This window comes from Pongo abelii, chromosome 13 (genome assembly GCF_028885655.2).
Source record: "Pongo abelii isolate AG06213 chromosome 13, NHGRI_mPonAbe1-v2.0_pri, whole genome shotgun sequence".
NCBI classification, from domain to species: Eukaryota; Metazoa; Chordata; class Mammalia; order Primates; family Hominidae; genus Pongo; species Pongo abelii.
This window is the reverse complement of record NC_071998.2, coordinates 119,437,940-119,458,134: the sequence shown is the minus strand read 5'-3', so window position 1 is coordinate 119,458,134 and position 20,195 is coordinate 119,437,940. Positions and strand designations below refer to the sequence as shown.

At 56.6% G+C, this 20,195-nt stretch overlaps 1 protein-coding gene across 1 annotated transcript; it reads left to right on the top strand.

The window, feature by feature from the left end:
• Positions 1–2,152: 2,152 nt before the first annotated feature.
• Positions 2,153–9,676, top strand: PTGES2 (prostaglandin E synthase 2). Its single transcript, XM_002820250.5, has 7 exons — positions 2,153–2,979; positions 4,954–5,151; positions 5,844–5,902; positions 6,541–6,690; positions 7,258–7,458; positions 7,913–8,030; positions 9,097–9,676. Exons 1-7 carry the CDS (start codon positions 2,701–2,703, stop codon positions 9,223–9,225), a joined length of 1,134 nt encoding a protein of 377 aa, XP_002820296.2. The 5' UTR covers positions 2,153–2,700; the 3' UTR covers positions 9,226–9,676.
• Positions 9,677–20,195: the final 10,519 nt, after the last annotated feature.

The window sequence follows — 20,195 nt, the reverse complement described above, 5'->3', positions numbered from 1 at the left end:
AAGGGCAGTGAAGCAGAAGGAACACTGGACAGCAAGCCAAGTAGTCTCATGGCCAAGATAAAGGAAAAGAACTTTGGGCTGGGCGCGGTGGCTCATGCCTGTAATCCCAGCATTTTGGGAGGCCAAGGCGGGCAGGTCATTTGAGGTCAAGAGTTTGAGATCCGCCTGGCCAACATGGCAAAACCCCGTCTCTACTAAAAATACAAAAATTAGCTGGGTATGGTGGCGCACGCCTGTAGTCCCAGCTACTCGGGAGGCTGAGACGGGAGAATCACTTGAACCTGGGAGGCGGAGGTTGCAGTAAGCCGAGATTATGCTGCTGCACTCCAGCCTGGGTGACAGAGTGAGACTCTGTCTCAAAAAAAAAAAAAAAAGAGAGAAAGAACTTTGCCAAATATTTTGGCTGAGGGGTTGGTCACTGAGTTTCCTTTCTAGATTTGGCAAGAGATGAATCCTCTTGTGCTAGGGCGGAGCAGCCCCCAGGTAGGCCCGCCCAGGCACCAGCCTCACTAGTTTCCAGCCTCTCCCCACTCATTTTTCCATTTAATCCTGATAGGAATCATTATTCCTATTTTATAGGCGGGCATCTCTGGGCTGGAGAAAGTGGGAAGGAAGCCGATGGTTCTCTCTCCACACCCCACCCCGGACTTTTTTTTGTGAGACAGGGTCTTGCTCTAGCCCAGGCTGGAGTACAGTGGTATGATTACAGGTTCATTGCAGTCTCCAACTCCTAGAGTCAAGCCATCCTCCCGCCTCAGCCTCCCAGTAGCTGGGACCACAGATGTGTGCTACCACACCCAGCTAATTTTTCCATTTTTTGTAGAGATAGGGTCTCTCTGCTGCCTAGGGCGGTCTCAAACTTCTGTCCTCAAGCTATCCTCCCAAAATGCTCTACCTCCCAAAATGCTGGGATTACAGGCGTGAGCCACCACGCCCTGTGTCACCTCGGCAGCTTAAGCACGTGCAACTGGTTGCTCTGTAAGCTGCTCATATTTGGCAAGGCTGTGAGGCCACACCAGCAAAGCCAGGTGGCTGGAGATGCTAACTCAGCAGAGCATCGCGCTCCCCGCCCCGGGCCAGCCCCTTCTGCTAAGCCCAGCAGGCCAAACTCGGACCTGTCCCCCTCAAGTGCCTAGGTCTCCCCCGGGCCTGAACACATCAAGTTACATTTTGATGGAGTTAGAATCCGGAAAATCAGGAGTGTGGAAGATCAGGAGCAATTAATGTAAACAGGAGGAGGATGAAGCTGGGTCCCGTCTAGCAAGCAGGAGCGTGAGAGTGGCGCTGGGAGAAGGCACGGATAGGGACAGAGTAGAGCACAGAACATGGGGCTCACCCTCAACCACCCCTAAACACTCTTAAGCTCGAGCAGTCCCTCAACTCCTGGTCTGTAAAGTGGCTGAATGAAATGGGTGGAGCAAAACCCATATGGGCGAGTGTTTCAGCAGCTGCCTCAGTTTCCCCATCTGTAAAACGGGGCTGGGGACCTGCAGCTCTCACGGGAATGGTGACCCGCTCGCGGGTGCTCGCCCTGCATCCGAGACAGCACCTACAACTCCAAACCCACTCGGGGCGGGTCGAGGTGGGCCCTTCGGTCCCTTCCAAGCCAACATCCCGATTCCCCTTCCCGGGAAGTCACCCCCGGAAATGCAAAGATCGCTCCAGCAGTCTCCTCGGATCACCCGCTTCCCCGAAGCCGTCGTCCTCGCCTTCCGCTCTCGTCTTCACCGACATACTCAGGTCCCCGCTGGGGACTGACACTGCGGGCTCGGTCGCCGCAAGGTCTGGAAGGAAGATGGAAGATGCGGGGCGAAAGCGGGGCGAGAAGAGTGGGACACGGCGGAGCAGCAGAGCGGGGACTCGGAGCTCCTCCCCCGCCCCGCCCCTCTCCCCGCCCACTCTGCGAGTCCCGCCCAGGGCCCTGCCCACTCCACGAGCCCCGTCCCTCTCCCGGGCGCCGGGCGGGGCCATCCCGGGGCTGTCCGCGGAGACGCCTATGCGGTGGAGGCTCCGGGCTTCAGCTAGGGCGGGCGAGCCCAGCAGAAGGACTGGGCAGCCTGGCACCCCACTTTGCCATCCTGTCCCTGGAAACCTCGGGGTCGGCGGGCCGGCCGCTTCGCGTGGGCGAAATCAGAGACACGTGGTTTCCAAGGCCCCTTCGGGTTCGGGAAAATTTTATGGTTCGGGTCACAGTAGGAAGCGGACAATGAGGCGGGAGGGCAGACAACCACAGCACCGCGGCGCACCTGGTGCCGGGTCGGGCCGTTTTCGGGGCCTTCGGTGGCCGGAAGTCGCGGTCCCTTTACCGACTCTAGGAAGGGCTGGATATGTTTCGAATGGGCGCTTGCGAGAGAGGTGGCCAAGTATGTGTTACAGACGGCCACGCCGCCCCTTAGGCGGTCAAGGTGGGGCGAGCAGACGGTTACCCCCCTGCAGTCGGCCGGGTCACCACCCACGGACCTTTGGAGGCGGAAGCATAGAACGGTCTGCAAACGTTCCCGAGCCGGCCTTTGCGGCTCTGGCGGGCGTTTCGAACCTAGGCGCCGGGCACACGCCCAGTCCCGACAGCGCTAAGGATCCCCTTGGCCTCGCCATCACCCCGGGCAACCCTCGGGGCGCCCGAGTCCTGGCCCTTTAAACGCAGCGCGTGCCTCGGCGTCTTCGTTTTGCGCGCCCGCCCGCGGCGCCGGCGGAGTGAACATGGCCCCGGCTGCACGGGTGGTGCGGGCGCTGTGGCCTGGCGGGTGTGCCTTGTCCTGGAGGCTGGGAGGCCGCCCCCAGCCGCTGCTCCCCACGCAAAGCCGGGCTGGCTTCGCGGGGGCGGCGGGCGGCCCGCGCGCCGTGGCTGCAGCTCGTAAGGGGAGCCCGCGGCTGCTGGGGGCGGCGGCGCTGGCCCTGGGGGGAGCCCTGGGGCTGTACCACACGGCGCGGTGGCACCTGCGCGCCCAGGACCTCCACGCAGAGCGCTCAGCCGCGCAGGTAAGGCCTGGCCCGGCCGGGGATGGGGATGCTGATCAGCGCCGAACTCGGGACTCCTGGGAACCCGCGGGGTCAGGAGTTGCCTCTGCCCGCTTGTGACCTTGGCCGAGTGACTTGGGCTGAAGTCTCCGAATCCTCGGTGTTTTCTTCTATAAAATAGGGGCACTCCTGATGCCTACTACCTGGAATTGTTCGAGTTCTTACAAAATCGTTCTTCTACCGTGTTTTTTGTTTGGTTTATTTGTTTATTTTTTTGAGACGAGGTCTCGCATTATCGCCCAGGCTGGAGTGAGATTGCGGCTCACTGCAGTCTCCGCCTCCCAGGTTGAAGGGATCCTCCTGCCTCAGCCTCCCGAGTAGCTGGGACTATAGGCTCACCTCACTGCGCCCTGCTAATTTTTGTATTTTTTGTAGGGATGGGGTTTCACCATGTTGCCCAGGCTGGTCTCGAACTCCTGGCCTCAAGTGATCCACCCACCTTGGCCTCTGAAAGTGCTGGGATCACAGGCGTGAGCCACTGCGCCAGCCTCTATCATGTTTTAAGGAGACTTTTTCTTTTTTGAGACGGAGTTTTTTTGCTCTGTTGCCCAGGCTGGAGTGCAATGGCGCGATCTCGGTTCACTGCAACCTCCGCCTCCTGGGTTCAAGCAGTTCTCCTGCCTCAGCCTCCCCAGTAGCTGGGATTATAGGCGCCTGCCACCAGGCCCGGCTAATTTTTGTATTTTTAGTAGAGACGGGGTCTCACCATGTTGACCAAGCTGGTCTCGAACTCTTGACCTCAAAGTGAGCCACCCCTCTTGGCCTCCCAAAGTGCTGGGATTACAGGTGTGAGCCGCGGAGCCCGGCCTCTACCGTGTTTTAAGGAGACTTTTTTGATTAAGAGATGGGAGACCACAGGAAAGGGAAAGCCTTTTTCACTTTCCAAACGTTCGTCATCCTGTCTGCCCACTGCCCCCAAATCCTAAGGCTGTGTGTTTATTTAGTAGTAGTAGTGGTGGTACTTTTATGGAACTGATGACTTAGACTCCAGGCTGAAACAGGAAGAGGTAGGAAGGTGTCCCCCCACCAAGTGGTGGCCCAGCTGCCTTGAGACACTTTATACCTACCCCACACCTTGCAACTCTTCATTACTTGACCCCCCACCACCCGCCCACAGATGCTTTTTTGCTGGACCAGAGGGAACAGAGGTGGGTGAAAGGGGCGTGGAGTACCCTGTGTCTCCCTTCCTGCCTCCACGGTCTAGCTTCCCCTCTGAACACAGGGAGGTGGTCTACAATTGTGGCTTTCTGGGATGAACTTGCAGCAGGCTCCCCTGGGGGCTTTCCTGCAGAGCTTGCCACACGCAGGCCATGGCCCAGATACCACCCTCCCCCTCGGATATTTGAGATAGACTGAGGCTGGAGGATCGCATGAACCCCGGAGTTCAAGGCTGTAGTGAGCTGTGATCAGGCTACTGCACTCCAGCTTGGATGGCAGAGTGAGACCCTGTCTTCAGAGAAAAAAACAAGAAAGAGATTGGAGGTAGACCCCACTGGTGAACATGAGCCTGGGTGGTAGCCCGGCTCTGCCCCCAGAGGTCCCTGGGGTTAGAGGAGTGGGGAGTGAACAAGCCAAGTTGAAACAGTTGTTCCGTGTCTGTGGGAGTATACCCTGGGGCTGTCTGGTGTCCCCTTGGGACTAGAGTGAGAAAAGAGAGGTCTGTCTAGTATGGGACAGAGACTGGAAGATTCCTCCTACACAACCTCACAGCAAAGGGTGGGACTCCTGCCTGGGGACCGTGCTGGCCGGGGGCTTAAACCTGGGCTGCTGTCCAGCGCCTCCCTTTCCCCCTACCATCCCCTTCCATCTCTAGTTCCTCTTCCCAATGTTCTAGCATCATGTCAGAAGACTCCTCTGGAAAACATGCTTGCTTGGGGGCAGAGCCTGGGCCTGGGGGTGCCAGGTCTAGAAGCCCCTTTTGTCTGCTGCCCGCAGCTCTCCCTGTCCAGCCGCCTGCAGCTGACCCTGTACCAGTACAAGACTTGTCCCTTCTGCAGCAAGGTCCGAGCCTTCCTCGACTTCCACGCCCTGCCCTACCAGGTGGTGGAGGTGAACCCTGTGCGCAGGGCTGAGATCAAGTTCTCCTCCTACAGAAAGGTGCCCATCCTGGTGGCCCAGGAAGGAGAAAGCTTGGTGAGCCCCAGGGAACCCCCTGCATCCTTCCTCCTTTCCTGGGTTGTCCTGGAGCGTCCCCTGGCCCGGCCTGGCTCTGCAGCCTGGGAAGGAACTTGTGATCCTTGTGCCTCTAAGGACTATGGGGGAAGTAGCTGCATACAGTAGATGCTCAATAAATGTAGGCTCTCTCCTTCCATACCAAAACCAAACACCTGCTGGGTCTCAGGGAGGCAGAACACCACAGCTTAACAACATAGATTCTGAAATCAGCGATCCGGGTTTAAGGTGTGATTCACCCACTCACTAGCTGTGTGACTTGGGACAAGTCACTTAACCTCTCTGCGCTTGCTTGCTTCATGAGTCAACAAGGGGCCATATTCTGGCTTGCAGGGACAGCAGATATGAAATGCCTGGCACAGTGCTTGGGGTCTAGTATGTAGCTTCCAGAACCCACCCTGCCCCTCTACCTGGGAGGCCAAATGGGTGAGTGGGCTGGGGCTTAGACCCCACGGCTTTCCCACACCTTCCTCCCCATTAGCCACACGTCTCCCTACTCAGGATGGGTGCCCTGAGGGCAGGGCGGGGAGGACTCTGGGCATGTCCCTAGGAATGGATAAACAATGCCCAGAGCGTCTTGTTGTTAAAGAGCCCCTGGTGACTCCCAGTGGCTTGGTTGCAACCTCTGATTAAACCACCTTTTTCTCTTCCAGCAACAACTGAACGACTCCTCTGTCATCATCAGTGCCCTCAAGACCTACCTGGTGTCGGGGTAAGGAGCCCCTCGGAGACCAGGTGGCCATTGCTTTTGGTGGCTTCTTCCTCCAGGGAGGCCTCCCCTGAGTTCCCTCTTGGGAGCAGGTGGAGCTGCTGCTTAGATTTCCAGAGTACGGAGTGGTTTGCACCTGTAATCCCAGCACTTTGGGAGGCCGAGGCAGGCAGATCACCTGAGGTCAGGAGTTCCAGACCAGCCTGGCCAACATGGCGAAACCCCGTGTCTACTAAAAATACAAAAATTAGCCAGGCATAGTGGCGAGTGCCTGTAGTCCCAGCTACTCAGGAGGCTGAGGCAGGAGAATCGCTTGAACCCCGGAGGCGGAGGTTGCAGTGAGCCAGGATCGTGCCACTGCACTCCAGCCTGGGTGACAGAGCGAGACTCTGTCTCAAAAAAAAAAAAAGATTTTCCAGAGTAGCCCGTGGCCATCTTCCTCCAAGCCCCCTACTTTGTCCTCCTCACACCTCCCTCTCTTGGAGAAGTAGCCCTGGCATCTACTCCAAATCCCTCTTACTGCAAAAGTCCGGAGAACCTTTGTTGGTCCTGGCTCCACTCTGAGGCTAGGGCAGCGGGGTTGGTCGGCCACGGGACAGGAGGGGGAAGGAGTTGGAGTGAGATTGTGGCTCTCTCTGAAGGCAGCCCCTGGAAGAGATCATCACCTACTACCCAGCCATGAAGGCTGTGAACGACCAGGGCAAGGAGGTGACCGAGTTCGGCAATAAGTACTGGCTCATGCTCAACGAGAAGGAGGCCCAGCAAGTGTATGGCGGGAAGGAGGCCAGGACGTGAGTGGGGCTGGGGCTGGCGGGGGAAGGTGGTGACGGCAGGGGTCTTCTGTAGAGTAGGACCAAGCTGAGCAAGATGGCGTGAGCGGGGAGCAGCATGGGAGACCAGCGGGGTTGGGGCTGGGCCATGCCGGATTTCAGTAGAGACCTTCCTGCGGCCAGGCGTGGTGGCTCACTCCTGTAATCCCAGCATGTTGGGAGGCCGAGGCAGGCAGATCACCTGAGGTCAGGAGTTCAAGACCAGCCTGGCCAACATGGTAAAACCCCATCTCTACTAAAAATACAAAAATTAGCTAGGTGTGGAGGCACACACCTGTAATCCCAGCTACTAGGGAGGCTGAGGCAGGAGAATCGCTTGAACCCAGGAGGCGGCGGATGCAGTGAGCTGAGATCGTGCCATTGCACTCTAGCCTGGGTGACAGAGCGAGACTTTGTCTCAAAAAAAAAAAAAGACCTTCCTGCTCAGGCTTCAGCTTCCCACCCGTACAGTGGTTATGTTCTAGAGAATGCAGCCTGCTCCCAACACAGCCCGGGTCCTGGCTTAGGAAGTCCCTCCCATGCCCACAGGGAGGAGATGAAGTGGCGGCAGTGGGCGGACGACTGGCTGGTGCACCTGATCTCCCCCAATGTGTACCGCACGCCCACCGAGGCTCTGGCGTCCTTTGACTACATTGTCCGCGAGGGCAAGTTCGGAGCCGTGGAGGGCGCCGTGGCCAAGTACATGGGTGCAGCAGCCATGTACCTCATCAGCAAGCGACTCAAGAGCAGGCAAGTGTGTGTGCACATCCAGGGCATGCTGTCCCCGAGCCTCCAGTGCCACGAGCAGTGGTGATCCCATCACACCCCTCAGGAGACCAGCGGGAGGCTGAGGCCTAGGGCGGGTGGGAAACGCGTTATGGATTATGGGTCCCTTGACCAAGATGGGACTTGGACGCAGAGCTCCTGCTCACCTCCCCCGTGGACAGCAGGGCTGGCCTTGAAGCTAGAAGCCTGGGCCCTGACTGGCGCCTTCTCTGCGGTTTTCTCCCTGGCCTGGTCTCTTGCCCTTGCCACAGCCTCCCTGTCTGGGACAGATGCTCCCTGAGGCGTCTGCAGATGTGATGCTCTCACCTGGGGTGCCGTCCTGGCTTCCACACCTCCCCGCTCTCCCCAGAGGAGACCCTCTTCCCTGCTGGGCTGGGAGTGGGGGCTCCCCTGAGGGGCTTTTCCCTTCCCCGCCCAGGCACCGCCTCCAGGACAATGTGCGCGAGGACCTCTATGAGGCTGCCGACAAGTGGGTGGCTGCTGTGGGCAAGGACCGGCCCTTCATGGGGGGCCAGAAGCCGAATCTCGCCGATTTGGTGAGTGTGGTGGTGGCAGGTGGTGCCTGAACCGAGGGTTCTGTCCTTAGAGTGGGGGAGGTTTGCAAGGGAAAGCCTGGGCGGTGCCTGCATCTTGCCAGAGGAACCTGCCTCTCTCTGCCATCACGGACAGAAACTCGCCTCGAAGTGGCTCCAGGAGAGAAACCGATGACCAGGAACCGCCTTGGTTCACATAACTGACAAGTTCAGGGAAAGGGTTGGCTTTGGGCCCTGCTGGATCCAGAGGCCCTGGTGGTGGTACCGGAGCCCAAGCCCTACCTGTCGCCATCAACACTGCCTTCCCTGGAGTTGGCTTCAGCCTCAGGCGGGCTGGGTCCGGTGCTCCAGGCTTCTCCCAGCAAAACCCCTGGGATGACGTCTCACTGGCCTGGCTTCGCTGCCTTTTTTCCTTTTGTTTTTTTTTTTTGAGACCAAGTCTCATGCTGTCACCCAGGCTGGAGTGCAGTGGTGCAATCTCAGCTCACTGCAACCTCCGCCTCCCAGGTTCAAGCAGTTCTCCTGCCTCAGCCTCCCGAGTAGCTGGGATTACAGGCCTGTGCCACCACGCCCAGCTAATTTTTGTATTTTTAGTAGAGACAGAGTTTCAGTATGTTGGCCAGGCTGGTCTCGAACTCCTGACCTCAGGTGATCCACCCACTTCGGCCTCCCAAAGTGCTGGGACTACAGGCGTGAGCCACCATGCCTGGCCCACTGCTCGTTTTTAAAACTGTCCTGCCCCTGGGTGACCTGGGTCTTGAAACTGGGTGGTGGGGTCTCTTCTCCCCAATCTCAGGACCTGAGATGGGGGGAGGACATTTATCCCAAGGAAACTTGCTGGGGGGCAGGGTCTGTGGCCCAGAAAAGGGGGTACAGGTGTGAAGCAGGCGAGACCTGCAGCCACCCCACACGCTTTGTTCAAACCCTCACCTGTGCTGTTGGCCCTTGAGTGGGTCACGAGCTCCAAGGGGGGAGGGGACGGGACCTGGCCACACAGCTGGCAGGGAACAAAGGAGGCCTGGATGCCCGTCAAGCCAGCCGTGGTGACACGTTTCTGTTCATGCCCCAGGCGGTGTATGGCGTGCTGCGTGTGATGGAGGGGCTGGATGCATTCGATGACCTGATGCAGCACACGCACATCCAGCCCTGGTACCTGCGGGTGGAGAGGGCCATCACCGAGGCATCCCTGGCGCACTGAATGTCCCCGCGCAGAGCGGGGGGAAGGCAGCAGAAGACGCCAGCTGCCAGGGCCTGGGGCCACTGGGCCAGCGCCTGGCGATACTGGTGGGGGGCAGGATCATTCTGCCCCTTGTCCACCCACTCCCCCAGCTCTCTTACTTCTAACACAGGGCACCTGCTGGGGCTCAGGGATGTTAGGGACGAGTTCCAGCCCTGCCACTGCCCTGGGGCGACCCCTCCCTGTCCCTGCCTCCCTGCTCTGCCACCCCTCTCCCTGGACCCTCAGTGGCTGTCCCATGGCTACATCCTGTGGGTGGGGGGCCTCGACAGGACGGCAGGACGCTTCATTTTCAGTGGAATCCCATCCCTGGGTTCCCCTGGTTCCCACTCTTCCCAAGCCTCCCGGGACTGGGACGTGTTTGCAATAAAGGAAAGGTCTGTGGCGCCTGTCACGGCAGGCATCTCATGGAGCTCCGTGTGGCTGTGCTCTGCGTGGGGCTGGCGGTCAAGGGAGGCATCAGGCTTGGGCTGTGCCAGCTCTGGCGGTAACTAACCGCTGGCCTGGTGCTTCCCAGGTGGCAGGCATGGTATGGCTCCGCAGGCTTTGTGTGGCATGGTCCCCAGGATACCACTCAGGGCACGCAGCTGGGCCATGGAGCCCAGCAGCCAGGGTGCAGGTCGGGGCCTGCCCATACCCACGGTGGGGCTCTGCAGTGGGGTCCCTCATCAAGCCTCAGTTTCTTCGTCTGTCCCCGCCTTGTGGGAGAGTTCAGTGATAGGAGCAGGTCCAGTGCACAGAGCAGGGGCACCTGGTCCAGGGCACCAGGCTATTCAGACCCCTGCTCTACAGATGGGACCAAGCCCTCTCAGATGGCCGCCCGGGGCTTCAGCTCCAGGCTGGGCCAGGCTTTATGGGAGAAGAGGCTCTGCCTTTCAGGGTGAGTGTGGGTTGTGGGTGGGACCCCCTTTCCTGCACAGAATACCCAGGATGGGACTCCCCAGTCCCGACTTAACTGAGGTGGGGTGGCCTCTAGGGGCCCTCCAGAGGCCAGTGAGCCCAACTCCACCCACTGGCCTTTCTGATTGGGGGGACTAGGCAACGCCCCCATACCCTCTTGAGAAACTTTTTTTTTTTAACTTTTTATTTTTTGAGACAGGGTCTTGCTCTGTCACCCAGGCTGGGATGCAGTGGCGCGATCATAGCTCACTGCAACCTCGACCTCCCAGGTTCAAGTGATCTTCCCACCTCAGCCTCCAAGTAGCTGGAACTACAGGTGCACACCAACAAGCCCAGCTAATTTTTTGTTTTTTATATTTTGTAGATCCTGGGTTTTGCCATGTTACCCAGGCTGGTCTTGCACTCTAGGGCTCAAGGGAACTGCCCGCCTCAGCCTCCCGAAGTGCTGGGGTTACAGGCGTGAGCCCCCATGCCCAGCCAGGAAACTTTTTAAATTTTAGTTTCTTTATTAGTATTTTAAAAACAAAATAACTCATGTTCCTGTAATAGCTAACATTTGAGTAAGGTAGAAGTGAGCGCTTGAGGCAGGCACTGTGACATTTGGAAGCAGGTGGCTGTGCGGTTGGCGACCTCGGTTTTTCCCACGGGGCTGGTCTGCCACCGGCTGTGTTCTCGTCCCCATCCTGGGCGTCTGCCTGTCGGCGTATGTCACATTGGCTTGTTCTCATGGCTGCATAGTGCCCTGCTGCCTGGATGCACCACAGTCCTTCAGCCAGGTGCCACTGTGTGCCCCCACTGTGTGCCCTCTGTGTGCCCCCACTGTGTGCCCTCTGTGTGCCCCCACTGTGTGCCCTCTGTGGGCATTAACTCCAGGTACTCGGGCTGCAGGGTAGAGGAGGCAGCCAGGCCTCAGGCTGTGCCCATCTGTGGCCTTAGGAGTCACAGCAGCTGCCTCTGAGAGGCCAACAGGTGTCAGGGCACCCAAGCCACCACTGTGTCCAGAACGGCATTTCCACTTCACTGGCCAGGCCTAAAGTCCTGAGGGGCCTTTGCTGCAGGGACCCAGGGTGCCTCCCTCAACAGGGCAGGAACTAGGTCAGGAATACCATGGGGCACTGAAGGAGGACCCTCCCTCTATCCCTGTAACCCTTCATCCCTGTACCCCTCCATCCCTGCATCCCCGCACCCCTCCATCTCTGCACCCCTCCATCCCTGTACCCCATCCCTGTACCCCTCCGTCCCCCATCCCTGCACCCCTCCATCCCTCCTTCGCTGTACCCCTCCATCCTCCATCTCTGCATCCCTGCACCCCTCCATCCTCCATCCCTGTACCCTTACATCCTACATCCCTCCATCCCTGCATTCCTCCATCGCAGCATCCCTCCATGCCTCCGTTCTCTGCATCTTTCCACCCTAGTATCCCTGCACCTCTGCGTCCCTCCATTCCTACATCCCTCTATTTTTCCATCCCTCCATTCCTGTATCCCTGTACCCTCCATCCTCCATCCCAGCATCCCTCCACCCCTGCTCCCCACTCTCACTTCCCTTCCCTTCACAGACACGCTTTTCCTGCCATCCTCAGACCCCGCCCACGGTTACCTGATGCCTTTTCAGCTGCACACGGAGACTGACTCACCTCTCTCTTTCTCAGTCCCAAAGTCCCCAAAGAGAGCATCTGATGTGGCCAGCTTGTGACCAGGCGTCCACCTTCTGTCCATGACACGGAGGCCAGGGGAGGGTCTCACTGCCCAGCACCCCACCCTGTGCTCCCAGGCCTTTTGAATGTTCCTCCTGCTCAGCCCAGTGACTGTGGGCTGTGGCTCCTCCTTCAGCCTCCCCTCGAGGTCCTGGTCTTACTTAGGAGGCCCCAGGTGTAGATCCGGCCCCACCCACCAGGCATTGCCCCTTTTCCTGGCTTCACAGACTCAGGAATAAAGTTTCCTTCTGTTTCCCCTCTTGCAGAAGGAGATCCGGTTGGCAGCTAAACCGCGCTGGGAACAGGGGCTGAGTCCTGGACCAGGGCTCTTTCCCCGGGGCTGCTGCAGATGGGGAGGAGCCTACACCCTCCTCCCGAGTGCTCACCTTGATGAAAGGACTGTGCTAACCAGACCTCACAGGCTGGAGAATGGCCAGTCAGCCTGAGGCCACCGCGGGACACCACCTAGGCCCAGCTTCTCCCCGCGAGTATCTCTCTCCCAAGAGGTAACAACTCTACCTCAGTTTCCCCAATGTTTCTCCGTCAGACTTCTTGGCGTGTTTTCCCACAGCCACCAGAGGGCGCCAGAGCCCGCCAAGGCTCGTAGGAGATGGAAACAGGGCCTGCTGCCACCTAGCGGCCAATTCCAGGAATGAATCTCGGCACCCTCATTACCCAGCAACTCTGCCCATCTGTAAAATGGGCTTAGCTGCAAGGGTCCGAAGATGAGTGGCTAGGAAAAAACATGGCTCTTGAGGTTGGGCACAGTGGCTCATCCCTGTAAGCCCGGCACTTCAGGAGGCTGAGGTGGGAGGGTCACCTGAGCCCAGGAGTTTGAGGCTGCAGTGAGGTTATGATTACCCCACTGCACCCCAGCCTGAGTGGCAAAGTGAGACCCTCTCAAAAAAAAAAAAAAAAAAAAAAAAAAAAAGAAGAAGAAGGAAAAATGCCTCTTTTTAGGAATGGGCCCCAAGCCAGGTTCCATGCCCCATTAGTGCCATCCTCAGGTCACGGCATGGCCCCTGTGGTCTTTTTTTCTTTAGTTATTTAAAAAATAGAGGCCGGGGAGGTTGCAGTGAGCCGAGATTGCGCCACTGCCCTCCAGCCTGGGCAACAGAGCAAGACTCCGTCTCAAAAAAAAAAAAAAAAAAAAGAGGCCAGGAGCCGCGGCTCACGCCTGTAATCCCAGCACTTTGGGAGGGTGAGGCAGGTGGATCACTTGAGGTCAGGAGTTTGAGAGCAGCCTGCCAACATGGCGAAACCCTGTCTCTACTAAAAATACAAAAATTAGCCGGGTCTGATGGTGGATGCCTGTAATCTCAGCTACTCAGGAGGATGAGGCAGGAGAATCGCTTGAATCTGGGAGATAGAGGCTGCAGTGAGCCAAGATTGTGCCACTGTACTCCAGCCTGGGCGACAGGGGGAGACTTCATCTCTAAACAAATAAATAATAAAACATAGAGACAGGTTCTTGCTATGTTGGCCAGGTTGGTCTTAAATTCCTGGCCTCAAGCAATCCTTCCGCCGTGGCCTCCCAAAGTGCTAGGATTGCAGGTGTGAGCCACCATTCACGGTTCCCTGTGGTCTTGATGGCTTCAGAAGGCCTGAGTTCAGGACCTGGCCACTGCCCACTGTACCCTTGGGCAAGCCCCTTCCTGACTGGGAAATGGCATTAGTAAACCTCCGTGGGGGGGTACGGCCAGGGCCGGGAAGGTGTTTTGGATGATGATACGCAGAGTCAATATTCGAGGGGTGTATTTATGAAGCCGGTAGGGTCTGCTGTCTGTTCTCAGAACACATGCCCTGCTGTGTTCCCCACTGGCTTAAAGAGCTCCAGGTCAAGGTCTCCAGAAAGTAAGAATGGAAAGAGTCCTGAGAACAGCAAGCTCCGTCCTCCCTGGGGAGAGTGAGCTCACAGGGAGGGTGCTGGTTTGCTTTTGTGTGTCTGTTCATTTTTTTTTTTTTTTTTTGAGACAGGGTCTTGCTCTGTTGTCCAGGCTAGAGTACAGGGGCACAATCATGGCTCACTGCAGCCTTGAACTCCTAGGCTCAAGTGGTCCACCCACCTCAGCCTCCTGAATAACTGGGACCATGGGCACGTGCCACCATGCCTGGGTAATTTTTTCTAATGTTTTGTAGATATAGGGTCTCACTATGTTGCCCAGGCTGGTCTCCAACTCATGGGCTCAAGTGATCCTCCGGCCTCAGCCTCCCAAGTAGCTAGGACCACAGGTGTGCACCACCACACCTGGCTAACTTTTGTATTTTTTGTAGAGATGGGGTCTTACTATGTTGCCCAAGCTGGTCTCCAACTGCCGGGTTCAAGCGATCTGCCTGCCTTAGCCTCCCAAAGTGTTGGGATTACAGGCGTGAGCCACAGCTCCCAGCCATTTGTGTTGTTTGAAGTCACCAAGTGTGTGGTTATTGGTCGCAGCTGCCCCAGGACACTAATACGTAGATTTAAGCCCGGTGTAGTCAGGGAAGGGAAACAGCGATGGGGCTTGTGGTGACCTGGGGAAGCCCCAGGGTTTCCAGCCCGTGCCAGTTTCCTCATCTGTAAGGTGAGGGGTGGGAGGCTGGGCTCTTCCGTTCAGCCAGGGGTGCCCCGTACTGACTAGCATGGGTGGGGCCAGCTCCGTCTCTCATCAGCCTCAACAACTGCCATGGGAGATAACGGCTCCTCCTGGGCCACGGGGCTGTGCTGGTGGGTGATAGCAAATGACCGAGAGAGCCATGTCCTGCGGCTGTTCCCTGGCCAGCCCCTGCGTTCAGAGGAGCTAAGAGCAGGAGGCCTAGGTTTATCTTGCCCCTCGGGGAACTGGGGCAGGCCTGGGGGCCCTCCCTGGCCTCAGTTTACCCATCTGCAGGATGGAGGTGCTATCACACCATGCCCTCCCTGCTGCCGGCTCTTGGCCAGCCCGGGTCACGTGGCCTGCTGCTGCTGTAGGGAGCAAGGTCCGCACGTGGGCGGCCGGGCCCAGCACGCCCGCCCCACCTCTTCCCACCCTTCCCCTACTTTCCGATGCACTCAGACCGGTGAAATCTGGACTAGGGTGGCACAGGACGAGGCCCAGGTGAGAACAGGGCTTCCGTGTCAACAGAGCTGGTTTGAATCTGTTTCACAGTGACCCTTTATGTGAACCAGAACAGCCGCTTCCCCCCTGAGCTGTCAGAAGGCGTCGTGCCTGTCTTGCTAGTGAGGAAACTGAGGCTCAGAGAGGCAGAAGACTTGCCCAAGATCACACCACCAGGACCCAGGATTCAAGCGCAGGCCTGCCCAGGCTCTCTGTGGCCTCCTGGCTGCAAGGAGGCAGCCAGGGACCAGGTGCCACCCTTCTGATGTGAGGCAAGGAATGCCCGTCCCTTGGGCACGTCTAACTTGGTGAAGGTCCCACGGGTGGGTTGTGGCATGGTTCCAGCTTGCCGGGTCTGGTGTGGGCAGCAGCTCTCTGCCTTGCCCCAAGTTGCTCGTGGGCGGCCCCAGCAGAGCCCACTGCAGCTTCACTCCCCTGCGTGCCGCCTGCCAGTCGAGGGTCCACTGCATCCTAGGTCCTGGGCAAGTCCCCTCCCTTCCTGAAACCTTAGTTTCCTTCTCTGTGAAATGGGGACGTGGCGGTGGTGGCACCTCCTACACCTGCTGAGAGCTAAGTGAAGTCGTGCGTGGGCAGTGCCCCTGCGAGGAGGACCCACCGGACCACACGGCTCAAGTGGCTCTGGATTTCCTTGCAGACACCTGAGATCCCAGGCCCAAGAGGATTAAGGCGGGATTACCTCGAGCGTGTCTGAATGCTGGAGGAAGGGCAGCTGGGAGATGAAGCTGTTAGGACGGGCCGCATCCCATTTCCTGCCTCGTTTCAATTCAACTTTCCAACAGCCCTCCCTGGCTCGTCTTGCTCTCATCTAATGGACAAACAGGCTCAGAGAGGTGGTGTGACTTGCCCAAGGTCACTCAGCTTGGATGCTGTGGAACAGGGACGTCCACTGTCCCAGTCTGTTTATGGGAAGCCGCTCTGCAACCGTCCTGACCCACCACATGTCCCACCGCTGTTTCTCTTGCCCTGACACCTCGTTCCCCGGACCAGGGTGGCACAGCTCCAGGCTTTTGGGCCCTTCCCGATGGCAGGCACCTGTGACTATGTCCCCAAAGACCTGAGTGGCTGAGGGGGCCCCACAGAGCTGGGGCTTCCTGGAGGACGAGGAGGGGTCTGCCAGCCACCCCCACCCCCCTGCCCCAGGGCTCCCCTGGAGCTTCCATGCCAGCCAGACTCAGGTGGATCTGGAGGAGCACCGTGCCTCCAATCAGACCTTGAGATGTGCCCCCTGCCCCCACCGTGCCCTCCCCGGCCCAGGACTCTGGTTGCAAGCCCTGACTAAGGGGATTTTATCTCCACCAGGGGACCAGTAGGTGGGAAGTGGCTTAAACAATGCAGGTTTATAATCTCGCAGTTCTGGAGGTCAGGAGTCTGAAATGGGCCTCACGGGGCTAAAATCAAGGTGTCCGCAGGGCTGTGTTCCTTCTGGAGGCTCCAGGGGAGGAAGGGGAGGATCCACTTCTGTGCCTTTCCAGCTTCTAAAGGCTGCCTGTGTTCCTTGGCTTGTGGCCCCTTGCTCCATCTTCAAGCCAGCAGCAGAGGCCTGAGTCCTTCTCATGCCGTCTCTCTGTTCTCTCTCCTGCCTCCTCCTCCACACTGAAGGACCCTTGTGATCACACTGGCCCCCCCCCGGATGACCTGGGATAATCCATCTCCCTGTTTGAAGGTCGGCTGATTAGCAACCTTTATTCCATCTGCCTCCTTCATTCCCCCGGCCATGTAATGGGATTCACAGCTTCTGGGGATTAGGACATGGACATCTTGTGGCGGGGGCATAATTCTGTTGACGACACCAAGAAACACTTGGATGTTAAGGATTCACCGAACACTGTTCAGGCTCCAGATGCTGGGAGCAGCAGTGAACAAAGCCAACAGACACCGCCACCCTCAAGGAGTTCACGTTCATGGGCGAGGGAACGGATGAGAAACCCGGCAATGAAAGTAAGTAGCATAATTGACTTGAAAAGTGCAGAGGAGAAAGAGAAGACAGATGGAGAATGACACCTGGCCCCTTCTCTATTTCTTTATTTGTTTCACTCTTGTTGCCCAGGCTGGAGTGCAGTGGCGCAATCTCAGCTCACTGCAACCTCTGCCTCCCAGCTTCAAGTGATTCTCCTGCCTCAGCCTCCCGAGTAGCTGGGATTACAGGTGTGCACGCCCAGCTAATTTTTTTTTTTTTTTTTAGTAGAGACGGGGTTTCACCATGTTGGCCAGGCTGGTCTCAAACTCCTGACCTCAGGTGATCCACCTGCATCGGCCTCCCAAAGTGCTGGGATTCCAGGCATGAGCCACCGTGCCCAGCCCCCCTTCTCTACTTCTAAGGTGACCCAGATTCCTTTACTGCTTTCTGGCAAATCCACCTCTGGCCAGGCGGTAGGCCGGTGACGCAGGGCTTGAAGGCCGTAATGGGGACTTTTGTTTAATGGTGAGAAAGGAAACACTGGAAGGTTTTTGCTTCCCTTTTTAAAAAATTCAGGTATGGCCGGGCACGGTGGCTCACACCTGTAATCCCAGCACTTTGGGAGGCCAAGGTGGGCTGATCACCTGCGGTGAAGAGTTCAAGACCAGCCTGGCCAACATGGTAAAACCCCATCTGTACTAAAAATACAAAAATTAGCTGGGTGTGGCAGCGGACACCTGTAATCCCAGCTACTCAGGAGGCTGAGGCAGGAGAATTGCTTGAACCTGGGAGGCAGAGGTTGCAGTGAGCCAAGATCGTACCATTGCACTCCAGCCTGAGCAACAAGAGTGAAACTCCATCACAAAAAACAAACAACAAAAAAATCAGGTATAATTACATACAGTGAAATATATGGTGACTCAAGTACACAGTTCAGTGTTTTTTTTGTTTTTGTTTTTGTTTTTTTTGAGACGGAATCCTGCTGTGTCGCCCTGGCTGGAGTTCAATGGCGCGATCTTGGCTCACTGCAACCTCTGCCTTCCAGGTTCAAGCAATTCTCCTGCCTCAGCCTCCCAAGTAGCTGGGACTACAAGTGCACGCCACCATGCCTGGCTAATTTTTGTATTTTTAAAAGAGGTGGGGTTTCTTTTTCTTTTTTTTTTTTTTGAGACAGGGTCTCACTCTGTCACTCAGGCTGGAGTACAGTGTCACAATCTCGGCTCACTGCAACCTCTGCCTCTCGGGTTCAAGCGATTCTCCTGCCTCAGCCTCCTGAGTAGCTGGTAGCTGGGACTATAGGCACATGCCACCACACCCAGTTAATTTTTTGTATTTTTAGTAGAGATGGGGTTTCACTGTGTTAGCCAGGATGATCTCAATCTCTTGACCTCGTGATCTGCCCGCCTTGGTATCCCAAAGTGCTGGGATTACAGGCGTGAGCCGCCGCGCCAGGCTGAGATGGGGTTTCACCATGTTGGCCAGGATGGTCTGGAACTCCTGACCTCAGGTGATCCACCTGCCTTGGCCTCCCAAAGTGCTGGGATTACAGACGTGAGCCACCGTGCCCGGCCAGTTCTATGAGTTTTGATGAATGTGTCCTGTTTCTTCCCAGGCTCCACCATCTCTTCCCCTAAAAGCAACCACCATTCTGATTTCTCTCACCAAAGACTGGAAAAATATCCCAATACCCGGGTGCATGCGTCACATGTCCCGCTGGCCCCAGCACCCAGGTACAGTTAGTTACTGCTGGGCCTGGCTTCACTCTCACTTTTTTTTTTTTTTTTTTTTTTTGAGACATAGTCTCACTCTGTAGCCCAGGCTGGAGTGCAGTGGCACAATCTCAGCTCACTGCAACCTCCACCTCCCAGGTTCAAGCGATTCTCCTGCCTCAGCCTCTCGAGTATCTGCGACTACAGGCGCCCACCACCACACCCGGCTAATTTTTGTATTTTTAGTAGAGATGGGGTTTCACCTTGTTGGCCAGGCTGGTCTCGAACTCCTGGCCTCAAGTGATCCGCCTGCCTCGGCCTCCCAAGGTGCTGGGGTTGCAGGCCGGCCTTACCTGGTATGGTTTTTAGGTTCATGTTGATGCCTGGAGTTTCAGTAATTCCCTCCCATTCGTTGCTGAGTAGCACTGCAATGCATGCAGGCAGCTATTTGGGGATCTTTTCACCTGTTGATGGGTGTCTGGACTGTTTCCAGTTTTTGGCTGTTACAAATGAAGCCTCTGTGAGCCATGTACAAGTTCTTCTGTGGATGTTTTCATTTAGGGAAAGGGATAAATAGGAGTGGAAGTGTTGAGTCACAGGGCAAATGTCCATTTGACTTTATTAGAAACAATTCTCCAAAATGATTGGCATTTTACCTTGTACTAGCAGAGTCTGAGGAGTGTGGCTGCTCCCAGATTCTCATCAAACTACAGTGCTGACATCTTTAGTTCTAGTCCTTCTAGTGTGGATGCACTGGTATCTTATTAAATGCTTTTAACTGTTTTGGTAGAGATGGGGCCTTGCTGTATTGCATAGTCTGGTCTTGAACACCTGGCCTCAAGTGATCTCCAGCCTCACCCTCCCGAAGTGCTGGGATTACAGGTGTGAGCCACTGCTCTGGGCCTCATTCAGTGTTTTGCTTCTCCATGACAACTAATGGAGTTAAACTCATTTTCATGTTTATTGGCCATTAAGTCATCTTGCTTTTGGAAGTGCCAGTTGTTAACTGGCTTGTCCTCTTCTTTTTGCCTTATGACAGTTAATACATGCTGGAGATTACATATACTGCAAAGATTTTCTCCCAGCCGGTGGCTTGTCTTTTTCGTTTCTGTTTCTGTTTTTTTTTTTTTCTTTTTTTAATTTTTTTTTTTGAGATGGAGTCTCGCTCTGTTGCCCAGGCTGGAGTGCAGTGGCATGATCTCAGCTCACTGAAACCACGGCCTCCCGGGTTCAAGCGATTGTCCTGTCTCAGCCTCCCAAGTAGCTGGGATTACAAGCATGCGCCACCAAGCACAGCTAATTTTTGTACTTTTAGTAGAGATGGGATTTTGCCATGTTGGCCAGGCTGGTCTTGAACTCCTGACCTCAGGTGATCTGCCCACCTCGGTCTCCCAAAGTGCTAGGATTACAGGCATGAGCCACCGTGCCCACCCAGCTTGTCTATTCATTGGAGGATTTGAGTGACATGAGCAACTTAGGTTTTCTGTTTTTGAGACAGAGTCTTACTCTGTCGCCCAGGCTGGAGTGCAGTGGCATGATCTCGGTTCACCACAACCTCTGCCTCCTGGGTTCAAGCCATTCTCCTGCCTCAGCCTCCGGAGTAGCTGGGATTATAGACAGCTGTCACCACACCT

Excerpts from the sequence above, each read along its gene's own strand:
- PTGES2 (XM_002820250.5), top strand. The coding sequence starts at position 2,701 with ATGGCCCCGGCTGCACGGGTGGTGCGGGCGCTGTGGCCTGGCGGGTGT. Across the intron at positions 5,152-5,843 it reads CCCAGGAAGGAGAAAGCTTG|CAACAACTGAACGACTCCTC; the intron begins GTGAGCCCCAGG and ends TTTCTCTTCCAG. Across the intron at positions 6,691-7,257 it reads GGCGGGAAGGAGGCCAGGAC|GGAGGAGATGAAGTGGCGGC; the intron begins GTGAGTGGGGCT and ends CCATGCCCACAG.